The sequence below is a fragment of the Columba livia genome, chromosome 11, assembly GCF_036013475.1.
Source record: "Columba livia isolate bColLiv1 breed racing homer chromosome 11, bColLiv1.pat.W.v2, whole genome shotgun sequence".
NCBI classification, from domain to species: domain Eukaryota; kingdom Metazoa; phylum Chordata; class Aves; order Columbiformes; family Columbidae; genus Columba; species Columba livia.
In genome coordinates, this window is record NC_088612.1 from 1,178,913 (window position 1) to 1,204,228 (window position 25,316).

At 43.6% G+C, this 25,316-nt stretch overlaps 1 protein-coding gene and 1 long non-coding RNA gene across 8 annotated transcripts; one reads left to right on the forward strand and one right to left on the reverse strand.

Moving 5' to 3' along the window:
• The first annotated feature begins 15 nt into the window (after positions 1-15).
• On the forward strand, positions 16-1,199 carry LOC135580550 (uncharacterized). The gene is made up of 2 exons (XR_010475321.1): positions 16-404; positions 443-1,199. It is a non-coding gene; the product is annotated as an uncharacterized LOC135580550 (long non-coding RNA).
• LOC102091453 (tropomodulin-3) lies at positions 648-25,064 on the reverse strand. Of its 7 annotated transcripts, none has more exons than XM_065076414.1 (11): positions 23,941-24,058; positions 23,648-23,705; positions 18,241-18,427; positions 16,645-16,801; positions 9,975-10,097; positions 9,281-9,370; positions 8,651-8,781; positions 7,391-7,498; positions 5,879-6,022; positions 5,418-5,562; positions 648-3,408 (listed from the first exon to the last, which is right to left on the reverse strand). In XM_065076414.1, the coding sequence occupies exons 3-11, from the start codon at positions 18,364-18,366 to the stop codon at positions 3,377-3,379; spliced, it is 1,056 nt and encodes a 351-aa protein (XP_064932486.1). In that variant the 5' UTR covers positions 18,367-18,427; positions 23,648-23,705; positions 23,941-24,058; the 3' UTR covers positions 648-3,376. The 7 variants fall into 7 exon arrangements, with proteins under 7 accessions (XP_064932486.1, XP_064932487.1, XP_064932482.1 ...); XM_065076415.1 differs by having other exon boundaries at positions 23,648-23,714; XM_065076410.1 differs by lacking the exons at positions 23,648-23,705; positions 23,941-24,058 and adding an exon at positions 24,918-25,064.
• Positions 25,065-25,316: the final 252 nt, after the last annotated feature.

A 25,316-nucleotide genomic window follows, 5' to 3' on the forward strand; every position in this document is an offset into this window, starting at 1 on the left:
CCCGCGGTTGGTAACGTGGAGGGCCTGGAGCCGCGGGACACACAGCGCGGGTGAGGGGGGCTGCGCCGGGTGCGCCCACTCGCCGGTGTTACAGCGGGGGTACCGCCCTGGGTGAGCACGGGGCTCCGCGCCACCGCCCGCGGTTCAACGCCAGCGCCGGGGGCCGCGGCGGTACCGGCGCCGCTCCCGCCGTGACGGGTCGCGGAGCTGGGCAGCCCTGCATCCGCGGGGCACGCACGGACACCGCGGCCAGGAGGGGTCACAACACGTTTGTCTTTATCTCTGCACCTTCCCTTGCCAAACGTGACCAAAGCGATGCTGCAGGAGCATCTGTGCGCCCAGCATTGCTCCTCTGTGGGTGTGTATGGACAGGTGTGACCATGGACAGATGTGACCATGGACAGGTGCGACCATGCGCTGGGACAGATGTGACCATGGACAGGTGTGACCATGCGCTGTCACCCTCCTCACAGCTGGTGCACATCCTGCTGCCACCTGCTCCACAAAAAACGAGCTCCAGAGAGCCAGCAGCCTTCAGTCCCTCCCTTTCCTACTGAAGAAGAAAAGGTAATAGCTTGACATAAACACATTGGTGAACTTGAAGCAAGTCAGTACACCATTAAAAAACAAACGCACAAACCCCAAACCACAACAAGAATACAGTACTTTAATCATCCAAAACTTGTACTGGGTTACAATCTGACAGCATATAGTGCTGATAGGCTAAAACACTCCATTCATGTTTCCTCAATGGAAATTTAAACTGAATACTTGCTCGTTTGTAGCTTACAAACAGTGTTACTCAAGCTGCAGAGAGAAGTAGGCTATTCCGTTAAAATATACCAGTAAACAGATAATTGCTTTGGAATATAGGCTATATTTCCACGCTTAGCTTGGAACCAACAGAATCAACATTCGTAGTCAATTTGAATTTTGCATTAAGCCTGCAAAATAATCAAGAAGAAAGTATCACTTCTTCTGGAAACAAGACCTTGTGCTTTTGGTAGCTGGTTATCAAAGTAATACCACTTTCACACTCAAAACTAATGAAGTCGTGCACAAGATCTCACTCCGCTTGCCAGCATTTCATCAGGGTCTTCTTTGCTTGGTGAGACTGTTTGTGATTCCTGGCTACAGACTGAATCCCTTCATTTATTCCCAAAAGGAATTATAGGCACAAAGGTGATTGTTGTAACTGCTCCACGCAGTTCTCCATCCTCGAGGAGGAGACGACTGCCTGATCTTGTTAGATAATGATAAAATATATCATCACAGAGTCACAATACGTGAACAGATTTCCATGAAGATGCAGCCCTTCAACAAATGAAGGAAGACATGACAGCCCGGTTTTTGACACAAAATGATTATGGTCCTCAGCAAATAAAAAAGTCAAGTACAGCTTTAGGCAACTCAGCACATGATATGCTTTGGCCACGTTTATACATCATGCCTATAAAAACATATTTAATTGTGACTTAATGCATACTAAATAAGAACTCCAAAAACTAAAAAGCTCTTGAAAATTTACAAAAGCCAAAGCCAAAATAAGCCCTTTTTATTATTAGACAGGTCACTTCTAGTTGTTCTGAAGTTACAGTATGCATAGCCTTTGGTTTTAACAGAATTGATCCTGACTATACTTTTCAGAGCACACGTTTATTTGTAATTATAATAAAAGGCCAGTTTTGAAATAGGAAAAAATGCTTTTCCACAAGTATAAAGCAGCTATATACATCCTCACTGAAGGCACTATCGCTGAAAATTCTCTGTACAGTTGCAATAAAATTCCAAGTCACCTGCAGAATAGAGTCTGTCTTTAAAGATCCAAACCAAGACTTGCAGCAGATTACGACACGGGCACAGTGTCAGAGAGCTGCTCTGTTAACTTTATAGTATATACAACCTAATGCAAAAATCTCAGTCCCATATGTTTTGTATACATAAAATGCTGACCATATTGTGACCCTTTGATAAAAACGGTTGTCAGTTGTGTTCTGTGTCACTAGAAATATAGCCAAGCAGTCCCTTAGAACATTTATGTGAGCTTATGATCTCATGACGACATTGACCAAGTGAGGACAGCACAGTCCACACAGACCAACACCAAGAAGCCTCTAGATATCATCTCAGAGAAGTCTGCTGTGACTATGGACAGAAGTTGAAGTGATTCTTGTTGCCTTATTAGTTTGCCGAGATATAGAACTTTATGTACTTTAACAGTCGCTACGCCACACAGATTGACACTGCATGTTGGTTAATTTCTGCACGTCCTGTGTAGTGCTGGAGCATCAAGACATCAGTCGAACAGAAAAATCCTTTCTTAAAAGTGTTACTTCATTGCTTTATTAAAAAATGATAGATTTATATGACATACTAATAGCTTAATGCAACAGCTTAAAAAAAAAGGATTTTTTCCATTTGCCAGCAACTTAGGACACTGGTTTTACTGGTTTCTCCTGTACAGAACCATGCAGAGTTTAACAAATGCATGTCCACTACTTCTAGAGAGAATTTATGAATGTAGATAAGGGTTTTTAAACAAAGGATACCAACTAAACAATGCTGGTGAAATCAGTCCTGAAAACATATCCAGTTTAGATACTGGGCAAGACACAGTTATGGGACGTTTTGAAAAAGACTCTAAGGATTTAGGCATAATAGAAAAGGTGTCATTTTTGAAGGTCCTACTTTGTTTTCCTTTCTGCGAGGCTTCCACTTTTTTATTAGTTCTTCAAATCTCTTGGGAGAAGCCCTTAGCCAATTGATTTGCGTCTGGTTAAAAGGGATGTCGTTAAACTTAATCACAGTATCAAGAACTAATGTAAAATAAGAAAGTAAGCCCACAAATAAAGCTGTTAAAGATTTCTCTTCAGTGCATGTGAACAAGGCTGAACAGCTCTACACGAGTCCAACTGTTGCGTGAAGAATCCCTTATCACTAACACATTGTTTTCAAGAATATACACACCCCTCAACGTAAATAAGCACCCCCAGATTTTCTAACAAACATTTCAATTGGGTCATTATCTGCCCAATGATCTTCAATGTCCCATTCTTTGACTACAGACAATTAAACCATTGATTTGGAATTACATTTTTAGTAGCAAACACAGCTGGAGTCTTGAAATACAAAAAAGTTCATAAAAAAAACCCAATCAAAAACTATGGTACAGAGACTGGTGCAGTTACTGTGTCTCAATCTGAAAAATGCGATGCATACCAGCAGATTATTCATTTAGCTTTGCTTTAAAAGGAACGGGGTTTCCAGTCTTTTCCCTTCTAACCCAGGCAAACGTAGTCCGAGGTTGCCGAAGCCCACGGTGACCAGCGCGCCTTGGCGACCCTTGAAACCTCCACACTTCTGACCACAAGATCCACTAGTTGTCTCCTTCAACCCTTCTCTTGCGAACTGGGACAAGGGAGAGGAAAGAACAAGTTTTACTGGTTTAGCATTGTAACTACTTTTTATATTTCTGCAACATCACCATAAAGTTTCACAAGTACAACTTAAGATAATTGACACTATTATCCATCATTTTAAGGTTATGCTTTAGCAGTGCTTATTGTATTATTCATTAACAGCTTCAAAGGTTTGTGAAGAGATACTTGCGGGAAACATTAATCATTTTCTGTTTGATAAGCAGATTCAGCCAGTACTCGGATTTTACGTTGCTGGTTTCTAGTGGTGGAGAATTAAGTTTACATGCTTCAAAAGAAACAGCACAAGAGTTTCATAGTATATCTAACACTGTTTATACACTTTGCAAAAAATCATGTTACGTTCAATAGCCTAAAGTGTTACATCTGTCAATCAAAACATATTAATTGGTCAGAAAATGCAAAAGCAACAAAAATTTGTTAATTAAATCACTAAAGCTCCCATGCTGTTTAGACTCAAGAATATGCAAGACTGACTGAATGACTGGAGTTTTGCTCGGTATTTCTAGTATTTTGAGAGCAGCACATAGACCCATGTCCACTGGAATCCAGACCAGTGAGCCAAGCCACGCGTGCCTGCTCCCATCAGATCGCAAGCGCAGATGGAAGAATTTCCACCCTTAGACTTCTCCGGTCATGCAGTTGAAAGGACCACGTGCGGTTTCAGACCAAGGCAAGGGAAGCAGTACAGCACAGTGCAAACAAGGGACAGAGAAGATGCAGACTGTTTTTTAGAAGAAACGTACAAAGACAGAAATGAGAGACTTAGAGTATCTGTTTTCGGTGCTCAATACCCAACGGGGTATTCAGAGTAACCTGTCTCTGTAGCATCAGGGCTGGAGAGATGAAAAGGTATTTGCAGAGACTTTTACTCGCATACTCCAGACTAAGAAAGCAAAGAAAAAAGGCAAGATATCAACATAGAGTTCCAAGAGTCAAACACTAAAGTGAGAACTAGTGAAAAGAGAAACCTTAAAGGAAAGCAGAGAGACACCTGAAGTGTTATGATGGAAAGGTAACTGATTTCCAGCCTGTTTTGAGAAATAGTTGTGCAATGCCTGAGTGCTCTGTTCTGTCACTCCTCCTCCATGTTTCGCAGAGCTGTTCTCCACCACTTTAAACTCCACTCAGGGAGGAAGCAGATCTTTAAACCGAGTTCCAACTTCCTATGTCATTCCTTCTAATGTACTCCTGACCTGCTACTACTAAACCGCTTGGCCCATTTTCACACTGGTGAGGTGTGTAATCCTTATCACACGGCATCTAAAGCCAAGATGTTTAATTAAATGGAGTTTTAAAATGTAACTTTATTTAAATAGATGGACCCTTTTATTTTGTTGCAGTTGAGATTTGACATCATCATATAATTTCCATTCAAGTGCTTTATTATTAACCAATTTTCTGCTGGTCCCTTCAGTTCGAATTCTAACAGATGAGCTCCGACAAAACTTACTGCAGCAAACGGGGTGCCGCGGCTCCCCGCTGCCTTTCAGAGAGGCAGGGAAGGCACCCGTGCGTGAACAGAACCATAACGGGAGAAACGGCCCCGTCCCAGCCCCTGCACAGGACAGCACGTTCGGTTTCCTTGCTCAAGCAATCCAAATGCGGCTGGGCGTGCTGCACTGAAGAGGGCAACCTGCACTGCTAATTTCAAGCACCGCTTTTTAAGGAAAAATGAGTCTTATCTGAATAAAACTGAACAATCAAAGCTACTATTTTCCCTCCCTTTGCCATAGCTCACATGGAGCTTGAATGTTCTAGACTGTGCTAAAAATCCTCAACTCATACGCCTGGACACCCTGCAACAAAGTACAAGGAGAATGTCAAGCAGCAACAGAACGGGAGTAAAGCACAGAAGAAACCCAAAACTCGTATTTTACTCTCCTGGTTATCCCAACAGAGAAGGAGAAAAACCAGACACCTTCGAAACCTGTGCACACACACATTCATTTATAGTCACTCTCCAGTGACAGATCTTACCCAAATCATTGTTTTTTGTGATAGCTGCAGCTGCCCTGGCTCGAGGTCCCTGTTGTGTGAAATGGTACCCAAACTTGAGGATGTTGGTGTTTTCTTCAAGCATCTTGGCAATTTCTACTTCTGCAAGTGTGCCCAGCTGATGCCTCTGTTAAGAGGTACACAAACACAACAGAGCTTGTGGAGAGCAGAACACTCCCATCACGTCAGTCAATAAACACTTAGCTTCATTTTGATTCATCTAAAAGGCAGAAGGTCGTAGAATACATTAGTGCACTTCAAAGCACGAGCAAGCACAGAAGTGACCAGGAATCACCTTCAGCTGGATGCCTCTGAGAAAACCATTCGTGGGGTTAAGATATTTAAAAGTAAAATACTTTTGAAAGTTTATCACGTGCCTTCTGAAAATACTCAGTCAACTAGACCCATTTGAATTACAACATGACCACCACCACCTCACCCACCTGATTATCAATTTTGATCTCTGTCAGTGTTTCGTTGTCTTTCAGTGCATCGACCAGTGCCAAAATTCCAACTCCAGTGATGAAGTTTGACTCGATGTTTAAACTTTTTAACGATGTGTTTACTCTCAGCATATCTGCAAGAGCCTTTGAATGCAAGAAAGCATCGGTAAACTTCGCAATTTTGCTACAGTACATCATTGGACACAGCGATCACCATTTCCAATAAGTAATTCAATAGGAGCAAGCAAGTTCACAGATGCATACTGTAAATTTGCAAGTTTTCAGTTATTATTTGAGACTAAAGCGAGTCTTCAACCAAGCATTACTTACATTCCCCTTTTTTAGTATTTAATCAAGAAAATGTCTGTCTTTCATTACGGACTAAAAAGCTACACAGAATATAGATAGTGTGAAATTAGCATATTGGACCAATTCCATTTTGTGAGCCTCCTCAGCACGCAATGAGTAACGCAAGCCGCTAAGTGGCGGCCAAAGAAAGGGCATTAGTAAACTGAAAGGAGAATTAGATGTGGTCAGTTTGTAAACAGGAGATCTGCCTTTCAAAACGCTTTGGTAGGAAGCAGTGCAATCCAAAGCTCTTATGGGAAAGACATACGCCTGATCTTACTTCTGAGAAAATAAGAAAGCAACAGTCTGTAACTGCTGAGATTTACTATCATAAAATCCACAACCTTTAATATTTTTTGTATCAAGTCACAATGGAAAAAAACCCCAAACATACACACGACAAAACCACACCTGAGGTAAGGAGCCTTTAGAGATTTTTATTATGCTTCGGTTCTACTGAAAAGGAACTTTTTAACTGACTCCAAACAAAGCTTTGAAAGATTAATTTGTTCATTTAATTGAGTGTTTAAAACTGGGTTTCTTTCTAATTGGAAATAAAAACAAATGGTACAACAGTTAATGCTGTTTCCTTACCTCTATACTTGCATGTAATTAAGTTACTGCTTTTGATTCAACACGGGAAAAAACAAGACCAGATGATAAATACTTATGTTTGAATTGAGCCAAACTAGATATCCTGACTAACATTATGCTTTAATTCCAATGCTTTAAGCCAATCTTTGGTAGCAGAGAGATCCAAAACCAGGTATTTTACAACCGTCTTCAACTAAAACTCTGCTTAGTTGAAAAATATTACGTGCTTTTTCAGTCTTCAAATGTGCCTTTTTTTAAAATCATTTTGACTATGCTATTGGCTCATGGAATGAACATCAGAACTAAATGATCAGGAAAGAAGGAAAACCAGAAGGAGGTTATCAAAATGGAAAATCCGGGGGAAGGGACTGGAAAAGAGAATTCTCACTCATCTCATCCATCTGACACATTGCTGTGTGTTAGACAACTAGTCATCATTTACTAACTTTGACACAACACGTTTTGTCAAACAAAACATACTTTACAGTGTAATGGAATTTAGTCCTTTTCACCCCCAAATATTTAACTGGGATTCGGTCGATGCCATTGTTCCCATCACCCAGCACTCACCACGGCCACGGGGTCGTTGCTGCGGGTGGCAGCCAGGCTGAAGCTCTTCACCTGCGTGTTGGTTTCTAAGGCTTTTGCAAATTCTTTCAGCGTTGGAATTGGTATGTACTTGAATTAAAAATAGCATTAAGATAAACAAGTTTATCCCCCCTCTCCCAACTTCTTCCATTATCTTATGATCATTACAGCAAAACCTACTATAATAGTAACTATGGCTGGTCTCCCGCAGGCTCTCAGTAAAGGCCTACAGGTGTAGCAAAGCTGTACGTGAGATGCAACGGCTATTAGAGACAGCAATTCTATAAAGCAAAGTCATCTTTACTACACTGATGCCATTGGCACTGGAGAAGTGTTAAAAAAATACTCAGCTGACTTGGAACTGCTATCGAGCAAAATTTACATGAACCAAACCTTCTGCTAGCTATCAACATCATATTAACCTTCCACAAATAGAAACAGATTTAGAGTTTTAAACTGGTGAAACCATTAGCATTTCATCGTCTGTGTTCTATTAAGAGTAATTCCAGAATTTGCCAGTTTATAGTTCGATAATTTCTACAGCGTAGTAGCAAGCAAGTATAAAAGGATTAATTTTACATAATCAAAGTAGCAAATTTCTTCGTTTATTGTATCAGCAATGTTGTTCTGTTGCCTTTTTAGCCATTTATTTTTTTCTATTGTCCAATATTCCTGACCACGTTTTATTTTCTTCCCTTAGCACGGGTAACGACCAGCCAGGCTGCGGGGGGGCCGCGGCCCGTCCCCGCAGTTCTGTTCCCTCTCACTCCAATATGCAAAAGCATTAGTCATGTTTAAAAACACAATGGTTACACTTAGGAGCAGAAGCTGCTCTAATTGCCAACAGCTCTTTTGTACAAGCGTCAGGAGGACGTCAGGTACAAACACGCTGTGTTTGCAGCAGCTGTAAGTGAGAGCACGTTGCTTCCCCAGGGACAACGATTCCAAGGAGAAGTCAGGTCCCGGGGCTGAACTGCTGGAGCTGTTGCCAACTTGGCAGCCACAGAAATCTGGGCTGGCAGTAAGAAAAATCTAAGGCTTTTTAAATGCACATTTGGCAAAAGAAGCCAAGATGGCTTATTGGTTTAGCTCCAGGTTTCTGAGATTACACACATTGCAACATTTCACAGAAAGGCTGCTGTACTTCAATAAGCCTATTGTGCTCTCTTACAGAGTTTCACAGCTTAAAGTGTTGTCTACTGAGAAAAAGCAGCATATTTACCGCAGACTTCAGCTAATTACCTTTATGTTATTTAGATTAACTTCAACAAGGCAGGAATCGTTATCTTTAATCCTTTGCAGTGTCTCCTCCACATTGGTGGGATTTGGTGGTTCATCAAAAACAGGCAACATTTTCTCACCTTTTACTATATCTGAAAAGGCATTGAATTGTAATCAAACAGGTCATGTACGTTCAGTGTGAATAAGTGATACACACACTAAGTATTCACTTTATTTAAAGGTCATTTCAGTCCTTACGTCTCTCTCCCACCCAAAACGCACACCATCCTTTCCTGACCGTATTTTAATAACGTTCAATCACTTCCCAAAGGTCCTGGCAGCCTTTCTGCCTCTCTGGCACACCAGCTTTTTTCAGAAGGCACTTGGAAGTCGAATTACAAACACAAACTTGACACCTAACACTACTTTTATCCCTCAAAAAGTGAACTAATTGCAAAATAGTTTTCAGTGCGCATAGATATTTTAATTGCACTCTTGCCAAAACTCAATTGGCAATGCTATAGACATGCACATTTCGAATTGAAGACTGAATAGTCTACAAAGAATGCCAGTGCAACAGAAAACAGTAAATGCTGTAGTAACTGTGCAGTACAAAGGTGTCATTTACCCAGCCCTGGCGTACACACTTACTCGAGAAGCTGTCTTTGTCAATCCCGTTACTGCTTCCTACTACATCACAGAACTGACTGTTTGGTATCAAGTTGGACATTCCCAGTATGGCTGTACAGGGAAAACAATAAAAGAAATGTTACTGTTCCTGCATAATTCAGCTCAGAAGCAGAGTTCCTTTAAATAATAACAACTGATGTTTGTAACAGACCCAGTTATCAATACAAGAAGCCATTCTATCTCTTAATAATTTAAAGAAAAGTGGAAAAATAAATTAGTGAGAGACTTTTAGTTGGTTTTCACATCTCAGAAAGAGTTGAGCTCACCAGGTTCACGCAAAGCTGAAAGCGCAGTTCAGTCACAAAATCCTTGACTGAAGCTGGAGGAATACAGGCATATAGCAACATGTTCTTATACTCGAGAAAAAGCAGTAGCGTACACAGCAAAACCAGCCGGTCTGAGGAATTAACTTAAAGGTTTTGAGTTTGAAAATCAAATATCTTATGCAGGCCAAACTAGTCTACCTTCCTATAAATTGCCACAAATCAACGAAGATGATACACTATAACCAAATTGGTATATAACATGTCCTGGTTTCTATCACAACCACAACTTCGTATAGTCACATTTCAGATAACAAATACACTACTGCATTAATTATAGATCTTTCTTGTCTCAATATGCACCAGCCCATTCCTACTTCAAACAAACTAACCTGCAAGGTCACCTAATTCTGTGTCTGTGGCACTGGTCAAGGCTTCCTCCAGTTCTGGATCCAGAGAGAACTTTTCTTCTGTGTAAGACTGCACAGGCTTCTGCTTGGGGATGAATATTTTCCCTGGACAGAAGAAAGTGAGAAGTCTGCTGTTACTTTATGTTATATAGCTACTTATCTTGAAACATTTCTGCACTTAAGGAATACATATTACACTGAGTACACCCTGAGAAAAGCACCAAGGCCAGCATAAAGGAAAGAGGTTTCTTCTGGTTGTTCTTGAAAGTCAGAGATGAAGACAGACCATAAGCAGGAGCATAACATTACTTATTCCAAATTTTCATGATTCCAATCTTATTTGTTCCTTGTAAGGTTTAGAAAGTAAAACATAACGTCAGTCACAAAGCAAGGTAACAGATTTCTCTGCCAACGACACTATGTTCTAAAATGATACTTAGAAAGGTCACGAAAGATTCAATGGGAAAAGGAGCAGTAGTAATATCACATTCTGCACCAACATTTTAGTTATTACAGGTAGGTAATGGGAAAAGTTGCTTTAGGAGAAATGCATTATAAATAGAGGTCTGTACGATCAGCATAATTCCTGCATATATCTTCAGCTAAAAGGTTAAGAGTAAGAAATCAGAATATGAGAAAGATATCCTAACAGTTATTCTGAAAGCAGTTTGGATTTGGCTGATTCAGAACTGGCCATTCAGAAGGCGGGAGGAAAGTGCTGCTTGGGCTCGGGACAAATTCACTTGGCAAAGAGCAGCTCCAGTAGTGCCTGAGAGAACAAACCCGATGCATTTGAAAGAAGTAATTCGCAACTAGAAAACGGCAAATCTAATCTTAAGTGTTACTCAAACTTTTCAGACTTGCCAAGTTGCCTGAGCGCCCAGCAGACAGAGCTGTGGTTCAGGGCTGGGTTCCACCTTCCTTTAGGTAATTCCCTGGGCTAATCACCTTCCTGTGATGCCTCAGCGCTAATTCAGGAACCCGCTCTCTTCCATATTCACAGCTAAACACATTTCCGCACACAAACGGTACCAGCTCATCCCAGTTACGCGATGACAACCACCGTGCACTAGAATCACAAGAGCTGGGCAGAAGCCAGAAGCCCAAGATATTTTTTTTGTACCTCGTACTGCATACAAGTGTGTACCTTGTTATACGTTTGGACCAAGTTTAGCATTTTAAAATACCTTCCAATGACAAGAAGCTTTAAGGGGACGTTTCAGTTTAATTTCTGGGAAATTCCGACAAAGTGGGCCTTTGGTTTCCCCACTTGTGGGAGGTGACGCCTGAAGTCGGCTGCTCTGCCCCCCAGCGGGCACGGGCACAACGAACCCCGGCCGCCTCTTCTCTCTCTCCAAATGCCCACCCCAAATTAAAAAGAAAATGAACTACAAACTATTGTAAAGGAAGTTAATGTGTTACCACTAGCACAGACTTCAAAGAACTGGATCAGGCTTTTCTGTAACAACACAGTCTGATGACCAAGATCTGTTGCTAGCAACACAGTATTTTTGTTCCTGGGTTGCTATCTCTTTGGAAAGTTGTATAAATGGTCATTATCCATATTTAGAAGCAGAAAATAAATCTCCTTACGTAACAGTACTGGCTACAAACAGTAGCTGGAAGCAGCTGACAGGCATTACCACCCTTACCTCGGGTTTGATGGATGGTACAAAACAAACTATGTTTGTGATGAAAATGAAAACTTCATAAATGGAAGGCTTAGGTAGTAAATGTTTAAGATTATTTTGATATAATGATACAGTACATTTCTACCCTAATTTTATTTTACCAGCGTCACTTACTGGGAAGAGAATAACTTTCAACTTCAACTGTACTTTTCAGAAGAGAATGTTTGACGAGGTTTCCATTAACCCATGAACTACTCTCAACAGCGTACACGTGATGTAAAGCCGCTTGATGTTTGCGCTGCTTTCCCCTCAGTGATCCAGACTAGTGAAAAAGTGAGGGTGTCAGAGTATAAGGAAGGAGAGGGAAGGTGCATTGGAGCACCTGAGCCTTCGTTCACTTCATCCCATTTGCAGCACCAGCGCAGCAGGGAGTGAGCAGGAGAAGGCAACTCATCTCAGTCAAAAGCAACTCTGTGGAAAAGTATTTGAATTTAGATCAGCCTCCTGTCTGGTTCATCATGCAGAACCACAAAAAAGCTCTATTTTCCTGATGTTGTTTTAAGTAATTCTTAAATTCTTAGGTTAGGAACTTTTGGTTCTAAACATTTCCTTCCTCAAAGTGAGACTAAGTTGATCCATACGTGCCTGACTCCAGCTCCAGTCACATGAACTGGGTCCAGAGCAGATTTTGTTATAAAACAGGTCACACCCTTGTGTATATAATGTCTGATTCACTGGCTTCACCTCATCCTAGCCCAGAGTTCAGAGGTTTACAATGCACATACGAAAGCAGATCCTTCCCCACTCCCTATTTCTAGTAATGAAGTTACTTCAAAAAGGGCAAGACCCCTGTGTCTCTGAGGACAATGATTTAACTCCAGGGCCGCTGCCAAGGCAGTTTGGCAATTCTCTCCCTCCTTTCCTAGTGTAAGCTTTAAAACAAAGAAAAAAAAGAGGCTCCACATGTGTGCAGCCCATGAAATGAGAAGCTTCCCTGACCCTCAAGTGGAACGTTTCCAAATAGCAGGGATTTAATCACATGAAGGAACATGACATCGTCCTTTTCAGCCAACAAGAACTCTGCAAAGATTAAGCAATACAACATGAAGAGGCAAATTTCGGAGAAGCTCACATCATTTCTGTAATAATGATATCTTCAGGCTGCCTGTGCCTTTAGCTAACGTGGTAGATGGTGTAAACCCCAGGATTAATTCACAGGCTTTGTTTGCCACAGAATGAACTTCCAGTCCCAGGTTGCACGCAGTTGGGTTGCTCAGATGGCAGAAAGGTTGGCGCTGCCTGTTGAGGCGCCCCAGACCTTTCATCCGGAACCAGAGCAGCCAAGGGGGCACCGAAGCCTTGCAGCGGTCAGCTCTGGTCAGCCTGGCCATGCACAGCGCGAGGCCAGGACCATTCCCACACAGCCCTGCCCCATGCCAGGAGGCAGCAAGGGACCGTGACGTGTAGATCAGAACGTCTAAAATCTATATGGCAGTAGTCTGTTTGCAGAAAAGGAATCAAGCGTCACTGAGGACAACTGGACACAAGCTCATCTCATTGGGGACTTTACGAAGAAGGGCAAGCGACATCTGATACATTCATCAATCCAGAAATTGATATAATCCACAATTCATCAGCCGCCAATTCTTACCATGTGACAGACTTGGCTTCATCAATTCACTTGTAAGAACAATTTAATTCTAATTTTTAAAATTCATCCTACAAGCAACTTTCTCAGTGTCTTACTGTAGGAAGAGCACTGTTATTTGTTATCTGATAATAGAGCATGTAGAAGTGAGTTAAAAAACTGTTTTACATTAAGGCTGGAGTATCACATGTTATTTTGTTTCAGTGGTATTGTATGGAGAATGTCAATTGGACAAGTTGTTTCTCCAAAGCTCCTACAGGATATTAGCCTCATTTTACAACGTGCAGCACACTTCCTTTAAAGACCAGTGAGCGAAGGGCAAACAGAGAACACGGCGCCCCGAATTCGCTGCAACGGGAGCAAGCGGTGACCTGCAGCAACAACCGAGCAGGACACCCACAAAGAGCTCCAGCCAGGTGGCTGCGGTTCCGCCTGGCTGTGTTTTCTGGGTGACACAGCAGAGCGGAAGGAAGAAAACAAAACAGACCACAGAAGTTTAAATGCAAAATACACAGAACACACACACTCCACAGGAACACAGCGCAGAGGGAGAGCTGGAAGAGAAAGCCACTACCAGGAGAGCGCAAAGGCTGGAACTGCAAAGCTTGGTTTACATAAGATTTGCCTTGCACTCTACAGCACAAAGTACGTTACTGATATATGTTTTATCTCAGGTGCAATAATTCTCATCTTGTGCTGTTCCAAGAGAGCTGGGAAGCATTGGTGAGATGTGTGGAACACGCTCGAGGGCGACAGATCTTCACGCTTCAGCTGCGGGATCCTTCCCCTTGCAGCGAGCCCTGTAAAATCTTTACGACACGCTGACACACACAGGTTGAGACAAAGCTAGTTTTGTTGGAATTATGACCACATTGCTCTGATGGATCTCTTGAACAATAGCTTACTGTATGGTTTGACGCTTAATTGGAACAGAATGTGACTTAAGTCATTAAATCATGTTTAAAAACAAAGTGTCTCTTTAAGGGTGCTTTTAGAAACAAAATCAGGCACTGGAAAAATGTGATAGAATATAATTTAGGGATTGTTGAACTGCACTTTTCTTTAGCACTGTTCATCTCTCTACATCACGATACTTTCCATTATTTCAGATCTTCCATATTTCATAGCACACAGCAAGAAGAGTTCCAAAGGTTGGGAGAAATCACATCATCTGTCAGTGAAAGAGATGCAACATTGTTCTAATAACATGTCACCCCAAAATGTGGTACTTTGGACAACTGGAAGAAAAGATGCTCCTTTCCACTGTAGGAGGGAAACAAGATTACTGGAATCAGTAGCAAGCCAGGATGTTTAAAATTAACCCAGGGTAAGCTGCCTGGATAAAGCGGCAGGCTAAACCGCCCCACAGGACACCGGTTCTACTGAAAGAGGAAAAACAAAGAGAAAGAAGGATAGATTTTTCCCCTTCTTACTAAATTAAATGAATAACTAGACAAAGAGCAATGAGAGCACACAGAGCACACAGAGGTATTTTAGCAAAACCTGGCCCACAAAAACAGCACCCAGAAAAAGAGCTGCAATGCCAGTCCGTCGTTCTCCCCCAAAACCTCTAGATCTGAAGGTTTTCTTCTGAATTAACAGAATACTCAAGCAAGATTTTAACCTACTCCATTCCAAAGTTGTTAGCGTTTCTCCATAGCACATTTATCTAGCCAAAGAGAAAAACTATAAGCCATAGTTGTCTGGTTTAATATTAATTAAAAGCACGTTAGGATAAGAGCTACCTCTACATAAAAAACATCCTACGAACATATTGAGCTTTGCTCCACTCCATTTCCAAGTTTTGCATCTAGATAAGATCACGATTTCTTGATTTAAAATACAAAGTTACACGGGTTTGCCATCTTTTGTGCAGAATGGCTGCAAACATGCAGCAAGTCAAAGCTGAACCGTAACGTTTGCATGAGGGAAAAAGAAAAGGTTCCCCCTCGCCCCCTGGACAGCGAGCTTAGTTAGCCTTCCTGTCTCCTTCCACCCCTTAAACAGACCATGCATTTCCATCCTGAACGTTTGTTTCATACTTTTAGTTTTAATGAAGCTACATTTCATTTTCGTATTATTTTCTATTCTTCTATGACAGTAAAATAAATGGTAGAGAAAGTTATTAAATAGCAACTTTTCTTTTTACGAGATACAGGAAATTTTACTAACTAAACTGGTATGACATTGCAACATCCAGACAATTATTTAGTAATACTTTCTTACATAAAGGAAATGACATTTGATCTTTCTTAACCAAGATCTGCAGTACAGCTGGACCATTCTGTTTTTCTATGTTATTCTCACAGATTTTATCTACCCAAACAAATAGTTTCGCCATGTATGTGTATACGTAGGCTGACTTTAAATAGCCACCTATCTGAAGGAGGCACTAGTACTCAGCAGCACAAGCAGCACTAACCAGAACAACCCCCCCGCCCAGCCTCACCCCCTGAAGGAGCGGAGAACAAGCTGGCTGGGCTGCAAGGGGTTCCCCAAACCGGCTGCGAAGCCCCAATACACTTGAGCTCAATCACGTTCAACCATCGGGCTGTCTCCAGCTTCCACCAGCAGATCCGTGGGCAAGAGGCAGGACAGGAGGAGACAGCAGCACACGGCACAGCCAAACCCGGGACCGACAGGCACCTCCCCATAAGGGCAGCACTGCTATAGGCGCCTTCGACTGCCTTCCATATGCAGTACATTGCCACTAGATCCAAAACAGAGATTTGAAATCCCAGGCTTTAATAACGTGTCCATGTATTGGGTCAGTGTTTCCATAGTTTTTAGACCACCAAACCATTGCCAGGCTTCAAAGCTCCTTGTGATGTTGACTGTGTAATTAGTAACAGTAACTATACAATTTTATTAAACCTGTCAGTAAAGGTACTAGAAAGAAAACCTGATTGCATACCCCACTTGCCTGGCCTTGTCAGCCTACAATGTCTTTGCACACTATTAAGTAACTACCACAACATCATTCTACTGCTATTTTTTTTCCATTCAACACAGGATTACAAACGTTACTGCCTGTGCTCAGCACCACAGGGCATAAGCCACAGGCACAACATCAGCGTTTGTTATTGACACAAATCCGGGGTAGCTCTTACTTTGAGGATACCATCCCCATCAGAACTTTGCAATCTTTGAGTCTCATTTCCTTCCTGTGCTCCAGGCCAACAGCACAGCAGCCCAGCACCACGGAATGCTGGACAGGAAGCATCCCACCTCTGCACAGCAGCACTCGTTTGGAAACACCACGAGTGGAAACGCATTACAGCTGCAGGTGCTTCAATCAGCTCTGGTTCACAGCAGCTCTGGCTAGTCCACTCAAGAGATTTCATAACCCCTGCACCAGAAAGGGCGGCGTTACCTTTCTTTTCTCTTGTAAAAGGCACATAGTCTTCCCTGTCCTTGTGCTCAAGAGCCTGCTTCTCCAAGTACGCCAGGAGTCGTTCCCTGTCGAAGGGACCCGAAGCCTTTTTAGCAGTCTGGTCTTTCTGTCGGAAGCCCGCAGGCAGAAGCGCATTCTGCAAAACAAAGCGGAGCAAATGAGGACAGCTCAGAAAGTCTGAGCAAACACCTGTTTAGTTTCATTTCCCTCTTTCTTCCCCCTGTCCTCAAGGTTCAAAGTCGATACATCATCCTTTTTAGGCAATCTTTGATCTCTTGCCAACTTCCTTTTCTTGAGGCCGTTGAGGACGCAAGGTAATCTATTCTTTAGATACCAAGAATATGGTTAAGAACAGAGCGCACTGCGCTCTGAATAGGACTGGAGCAATTCTTCAAGTACAACAGCTCCCAGCACTCGACTTGCCAGTTACTTCACATTTCATTTCTAGAATGAACACCATTTAAATGAGCAGTAGTAAATAAAACTCAGCTATTTACAGTTCAGACATTCAGACTGCTTCCTCAATTGCTTACATCCACTGTTTTTAAGTCTCTAGGACAACTGCCTATACTATTGTCCGGCATTTATACAATTGTCCAGCATTTAACACAGAGTATTTCTACTTTTGACCTGACACAAGGTGGCAGGAGTTTTTTCTGCTATCATCAACATATTTCATCTAAAGGAAAAAAAATTGAGGATATTAGTATGGAAAGAACAGAACATATAGAAATTCAGACTGTCATAAACCCCAACCAATCACTTTTGCTACTTCTCTTCAAAATGTCTATAAAACTAGATTCAAAATATCAATAATGTCTTGAAGATCATAATATTCTTAAGTGATCCCTGAACATCAAGATTAAACTTAATCCTGGTATTGTTAGCAAGAACAGAGAATTAGGAGGTGAAAACACAGGTCTTGGGCTCTGACGTTAGTTGCAGTATCAGTAGAGGACATAACTCAACTCTTCATAACAGAACGCTAAAATATTCCTTATTCAATACTCCATGCTGACATGATCATTCAGGAGCTGAGTGATTATTTGTGTCCTCTCTGCAAAGTCGGCATGAGGGCAGGAATGGCTGTGGGCTACAGGTACCCGACCAGGACCAGCTTTGCCCTCCCTCGCCCATCAACCCCAACTCCAGAGGCAACAAAACATAAGTGGATGCAAAAGGGCTGTTTACCAGCCAGGGCTGGGAACAGGGAAGTTCAACAGGCCTTTCTAAAGCAACTTTCTTCTCAAGAACATGACTAAGAGCAATTTTTATTTATAAATAAATCCCAGAAGGCTCCTCCTGACAATGACTCCTTCCATTTTCCTCTACTGCAGTTGCACTCACATTGCAAACAGGAAATAAACACTTGAAATATTGTACACACATGCGTATAAGATAATAAGATAAGGTAATAAGATAATAAGGTAATAAGATAAGGTAATAAGATAATTAGCAGACTAGGAAAAAACTCTGTCCAAAAGTATATTTTACAAGGCAAAAAAAAATCTCAATGTATTTCAGACCAGTTTCTGAACAAATGAAAAAATACAGCTTCTCTTGGCTAAAACCTACCTCAGGGTCAAGATCATCCAAAACAGTTTCCAGTTGTTTCAGTTCTTCTTCCGACAGTTTGCCAAGAATTTCATCCTCATCAAGATCTTTGTATTTGTCCAAGTCCTTTCGAAACGGGAGTGTCATGACTTGGGCAGCAGCGGGTTGCTCAAACGCTTCAAAAGCCAACTCCTATTCTTAACCAGATCTATTAAAAAAATATAAGAATTAACCATAGCTGAGGTAAACATCCCAACTACAAAGCATCTTCAACCTCCAAATGCCCCTGTGGAAGGAAAGCTTTTTCATCCAGTATTCACCCCTATCTGTCACTCTACAACAAAGGGTGCTTGGAAGCTCTCTACACCATCCACACCTTTCTGCTCCACCGACGCAGCTCCCATCCCCCCGTGCCCTTTTCCACCACTGACTAAGCTGTATATACTTTTCGGACAAATGCCGGTACACAGTTTTCTTGAACTCCGAGGCCATAATTCCCACCAAGCAGGGCCGGCTGCAGACCAGGAGGGAGGAGATACCAACATACCCACTATTTATGAGTCCAGCTTAACACCACCGCTTTTTACAGACAGCGCAGGCAAAAGAAGAGTTAAGATGCTCCTGGTTTACTGTTGCTGCTGCTGTTCAAGGACAGTAAAGGAGAACTTCCCTGCAAACAAACTAATTGGTTATTACTGACTCATATCCCTGTATATTACCTACAGAGGGAACAAAGGAAGTTTCCCTCTGAGTTAATTATAGAACTGCCGTTGAAGTAACATTCTGTTCTGTCCGAGCAAAATTATAATACCTTGATGAAAGGCTTAGGGAATACAGCTCATAAGTAGCAACACTCCCAACAATCCTACTACCAAAAAAACACCCGTATTAAAAATACAGAACAGACTGCATATCTGCTCACTTAATATTATACTGATTCTTGCTTCAAGTCGAGCACACACACAAAACAAGGTAACTAGAACGACTCTCTGTAAGTGAACAAGAGTTGCCGCAATGGACTTGGGGAGCAAAAGCTGCATCCATACATTCAGGTTCATTAGGCTCCCTAAGCCCTCTTGTTGTCCAGCAGCCCACATTCCAGTTCGGATGCTCACACCACATGCATTAACTGCATAACTTCAAACCTGCACTTACTCTGTACTTCCAAACCAGATCAATTTAAAGTTATCATCTTTTAAGTAAAAGGAAATGAAGGGCCATATATAAATACTATACCATGGAATCCCACTTACAGGATTCCTTCACCTCGGTCGTTTACCTCCAGAAAGGTCTCCCTGGCTGTCACAGTTATCTATGGTGGGTGATATTTTAATTCAGAGACACTGATCAGATGTGAGCACATAAAGGTTCCTTCAAGTCATTCAGTCAAGTTTACCTGTAAAGTAAATCGGCTTTTAAGCATTGCCTTTGCAAGAATGGTAAATTTTCAGTTCCTACTAATGTCTATACCTGAATGAGGAACATATTTACGGCTATTTTCAGGATGTCTGCTTTTAAAAAATATTACTGGTAGCAGCACTAGACCTTACTTTTAAACCACAGTTTACATCAGTAGGACATAATTACAAAGCTAAACTACCGACTTAGGTCAAGTTCAGGCACAACAAAAACCAGGAGGAAATCTCAGTTTCATGGTAAAGTACATAAAAGAACCGTGGCTTCCTCTGGACTAAAGCCAAGCATGTTGGAACAGCTTGGACCTTTCGCAAGAGGCCACAGAGCTGACAATATCCCAGCTCAATGGCTGCAGAAGATGCAGAGAGCAGCACACCTGTGCTTTTCAAAGCCATCTTCTAGAAGTAACACAAGGAGTGTCTCTATGGCCTGATGTGCCACCTCCTGCAGTTGTCACAGTCTCGTGACATTTGTTTCTCCAGGTGCGCAAAGGCTGAAGGACAATTAGCTGGTAGCTGCAGCAGATGCCACTCATGTGCAGGCAAACCTCTCATTGCTGGAGCCTTAATGTTTGCCCTTCCTTATGGCTTAAGCCATTACACACTATCATAAGGGAAAAACATTTCCTGCAGCTGATTACACAGCATTGTTTGTGACCAGGCTGCGCACTCTGAATCCTCCATCAGCGTGCTGCTATTTACCACATTTCTGCATGTCCATTTGCATTCAAGTATTAAAAGGTGTAGTTTTAATGGGTAATTACAAGGAGCAGAATAGTTAGCATACTGCAGAATAACGCTCCCCTTTCTCTGGAGGAGAGCAGCACTGCATAACCATACATTACATTCACGTGGGCTCTATTTCCTCCCCATGAATCGCTGTAAAACGCTGTCACCCAGAATGAATTACCTTTTATTTACTGCCTTGGTGTGTTTTACATTGGAAAACTACTCATCCTTCATAACGCATTAATTAATGTTCAGGTCATAGCCCTTGATTCTTACTTGCTTCTATAATATGATCAAAGTAGCCATTTCAAATCCTGAGCTACAGTGTTCATACACACACACACAAATGTGGAAAACAGAGCAGCAGAGCAAAAGAAACCCTCACTGTGTCTGTAACTGACTCTTCACTCGAGCAAGGTGAAGAAAATCACATGCAGTCTGGCGAATTCGAGTTTTGGACATATTTTCAAATACTTACCAATCAAAAGTATTTATTTAAATGTGAAAGCATACTTAACGTGAGACGCCTTTAAAGAATTATGATGGTAGCACTGATTAGCATGTCTGTGCTACACAGAGATTGCTTGGTAATGACTTTTGGAAACATTCCCTACTAAAGAAACCACAGCATATGATTCCATACATGACACTCGTATATAACGTACTAAAGCTCAGGTTTTAAGACATGGTATCAGGAATTCCATTGCCTAAAGAAGGCACAAAGGCCAGCTGAAGCCCCGTCTAATCAAGCAAGCCCTTTCGGCTCCCATTAAACACCTCTGGTACTCTGTTTGCTTTCCATCACTCCCCATGGCAGTGCAGCACAGGCAGTGATAGGTGTGCAACAAATGGCAAGTTTTTAGGAGTACTTATTCGGAGTCTGAATATTTGTGGCACATCTAACTGCAAAATCATAGGCAAAACTGTAACTATCCATTTTGGCGTGGCAAATGCTTTTCACTTCTTTGATGAGCAGAGCTACTTTTCTTATAGGTATCCTTCTCGGCTTTACCATGAAAACATTACATATGTTAAAAGTCAAAGGGGCTAATATTCCTTTTTTCAGATACATAACTATAAATAAAGTTTTTCACTCTAGCAACTTAATAGTCTCATAAAAAAAGAAATTCGGGGAAGTGGAAACAAAGCCATCACTTGCAATCAATCAAATTTCAATTCTCCGTTTGTTACTCAGAAGAGAAGTTGGAAAGTCAGAAATGATGATATTCTGCAGGACATCACAGAGACAAAAATCTTGCCATTACTCCTTTACCTGAGAAATGAACGAGCAACTAAGAAATCAGAAGACAGCAGTAACTTCAGGCTGTTCAACAATTACCTGAATCATCCCCTAGAAGACTGTCAAGCAGCTTTCACAAGCCTCTTCACTACAAGTTAATATATCTTTGTTTTTGCTTCTCTGAAAGTGTATTTTTAAAAACCAAAATACTCTAAAAATGGCTATTTTTCAATTTTCTTTCCAAAAGAAATTTCTATGGTACTTCAGAACACAATTTCTTGGGACTGTAACAGGAGTAACTCTTGAGAGCTATCTTGCCCACAGGAAACTACAGTTCTGTTAAAGTCCACTGTAAATGGTTTCCGTAACTGGGATTTTAAAATAGAAGTGACATCATGAAAAACAAACCGAGCCGGTTTTGGCCAGCACGTTTGCAGAGTTCACTTCCATCTCATCTGTTCCTTCGGAGGCTCCTTCCACCCAGCCTCTGGGTGAACCCGACCCGGCGCAGCGGGGTCTGGAGCAGGGGGCTCCGCAGGGCCGGCCGCATTCCTGCGCCAGCCGGGGCCCCCGGAGGAGCCGAAGCCGAGCGTTTCCCCTGGGAACCCCTACGATGGCAAGAATTTTATTTTCCAGTGTGCGTGATCATACAGAACTGTTTATGAAGAAAGTGCTGCCCTTGGAAGAGCCATCTTTATTTACCAAAGCTAGGAGAAAAATGAGTAAATATAAATATTATCATAAGCCCAGCAGGTTCCTTAGGATGTTTTTGTAATGCCTTACGGTAACTCTGAGCAGCTCAATGCTGCTTTTCTTAGCAGACAGCTCTCAAAAACACACCTAAGCCTTGCAAATCTCCTGCCTGGGGTAGGGTACTGGAACCAGGCTCTGCAGCCCAGGGAACCAGCAGCCATCCCCTGGCCCGGGGAACCGGCACGGAACCGGCAGCCATCCCCTGGCCCAGGGAACCGGTATGGAACCAGCAGCCATCCCCTGGCCCAGGGAACCAGTATGGAACCAGCAGCCATCCCCTGGCCCACGGAACCAGCACGGAACCAGCAGCCATCGCCTGGCCCAGGGAACCAGCACGGAACCAGCAGCCAGGCCCAGGGAGCCAGCACGGAACCAGCAGCCATCCCCAGGCCCAAACTGTGCAGTGCCAGCAGGTGGCAGCTCATCTTTGCCCAAGGTTTTTGGTCAGGGTAAATTATGTTTTCCAGCCAGTATGGAATAGCTATTCTGGGCCGTATTTCCCACAAGAGCAAGCCCGAGGCTTCATTCTGTTCAAAGAAACAATCCACTAACTTTTATACAGGGCAAACTGAGCTTCCCCAACTTCACATTGGTCCATATGGCGATGTGGGAAGTGGCTGCCTTGCCTTAAACCGTAACAGAAGGGGACAGGAAGCTACTGCAGAGTAACTACACAGAGCATGAGGATTCCCCTGTGATGAAGGAAATTGGAAAACACCTGTATTTCCAGTTCCTGCCAGCTTCTCCTCTGTATCAGAGGGCACCTGGAACCACACAGAACCCACTTAACGCTTTTATACGTCCTGTCCACAACTGCACAGAACTAGGACACAGCTATCTTGCAGGCAGCGTGCTCTGATGGCTACGCTGCCAAGTTGGCATTGTCCCATTAAAACTCACTCCTGTGTGCCTGCTCTTGAAAACCAGTCACGCACACTGCAGGGCTGTACGGACGTACCCGTCCGGCCCAGGAAAGAGCAGAGGCGACAGTCAGGAGCCCCGACAGCAGCACAGCAGCTGGCATTTCAGCACACCCATCTCCACCACACTTCCAGGTGTGCTCAAACCAGCTGTAGGGCAGCTGTTATGGTCCCAAACAAATAGCAGGCTGAGATAAGCTAAAAATCCCAGTTACTGCAGGTCCTGCCCACCCTGTGAAATCCCTCTGGCAGTGATCGCCACTCCAGCCGCCCACTCCCTCTCCCAACACTCAGGGCAGCATCGCTGCATTGGGGGTGACTGACCCACCAGGATGAGGCGTGTTCTGGCATCATTTTGTCTTAGACAATACCTGGATTTTCTTCGATGGAGTTGTACTGCAGGTGGACATTGATACACAGTATCTCCTCCTAGAAGAACTAAAGGTGTTTCAGACAGAAAGAAACATCGGATGCAAACTATTTGAACGTTTATAGAAACGTTCAGACAGTTTGCATCTTATGTTTCTTTTTGTAGCTCTTTTTTTTTTTGTAACAGATACAACTATCTGAATGTTTCTATAAACATTCTATAATGTAACATTCTATAATGTTTCTACAAACATTCAGATAGTTGTATCTGTTACAAAAAAGCGGAGAAACTTACAAGCCTAGGACGGGACAGTCACTTGATTTCCATTGTGTTACTTAGGGAAGACTTCCAAGTACTAGTGAATTTCAGGTTCTTCCTTGTGTCACTGGCTGTCTTTTAGACTCTGTACACCTGACACAGTTAGCAAAACATTAGTCTCGGGGATACATTAAATATATTAAAGCAAATTTAAAGCATGCAGCAACATCTTTACAACAGCACTTCAACTCGATTTGCGCCTACCCACAAAGAAACAGGCAGGTAGCTTGCAGAGCCTTATGCTGAAAGCTTGTGTGCAGTGTTCTCAGAAATACAGACGAGCGGGTGTGCAGACGCGCACGGAGCCCCCGGCCCCGGCCGCTCCCCGGTGCGCGGAGCCCCCGGCCCCGGCCGCTCCCCGCGGGAGCCCGAACCCTCCGGGCCGCGGGCGCACCGGAAAAGCTTCTTCCCTCATTAAGTGTCATTAACGTGCGTGCTTCATAAGTTGTAGGAAACATACACAGCAAGTTGAAGGAATTATGCTAACCAGATCCACAGGCAAAGTGTTTAAAGTCACAGTTTTGGGGTTTCCCAGCCAAGCCGGGGCTGGTAACCGATGGCCTCTGCCCGAGGCCCCGGCAGCCCCGCAGGCTGCTCTCAGCCCCCCGAGCCCCCGGTGCCCGGGCCACTGCCGGGGAGCCCATTTCCCAGGGCAAACACGGAACCCCGCCCTGCGCCCTTCAGCCGCGCACTAAGGAAGCTCCGACCGTGTCGCTCCGGAAAACCAGCCGAGGTTTCGGGCCCCCCCCTCCGGTGAGCCGCTGGGCCCCGGGCCGGGCGGGCGCCGACCCAGCCCGTTCTCCTTCCTCCTCCCGCCGCGCTGTGGCAGCGGCCAAAGGGCTGCGCCCGCCGCCGCCCACCCCGCCATGTCCTCCCCGGCACCCCCCGCACCGCCGCAGCGGTCGCGACCACGCTCCGGCCACAGCCCCAGCCCGCGGCCGCTCCGCACTCACCCGGGCGGCAGCGCCCCAGCTCCCTCACCGCCACAGCTCCAGCTCCAGCTCCCTCACCGCCACGGCGCCGCGCCTGCGCGCCCCGGAGCACGGCGGGAGCTGTAGTGCGGGCGCGGCGCCGCGGAGCGCGCATGCGGGGGCGCTGCCGGGCGGCCGGACCCCGGCCGAGCTGCGCTCACTGAGCGGCCACATTCAGCAAAGCGATGGAACCGCTGAGCAACCTCCCTGGTAGACATTGCCACCCCCACTTAGAGAACAAGGCATTTGTAGCATGGAAATAATAATCAGTAATCGCCAGCACAGTGATGGCAGTCGCAACCTCGAGGCGTTTTCCAGGTGTCGAGGGCTCTGCAGTGCCGCTGTGACCCAGGAAGACTGATCCCAGCTTCACACAGCAGG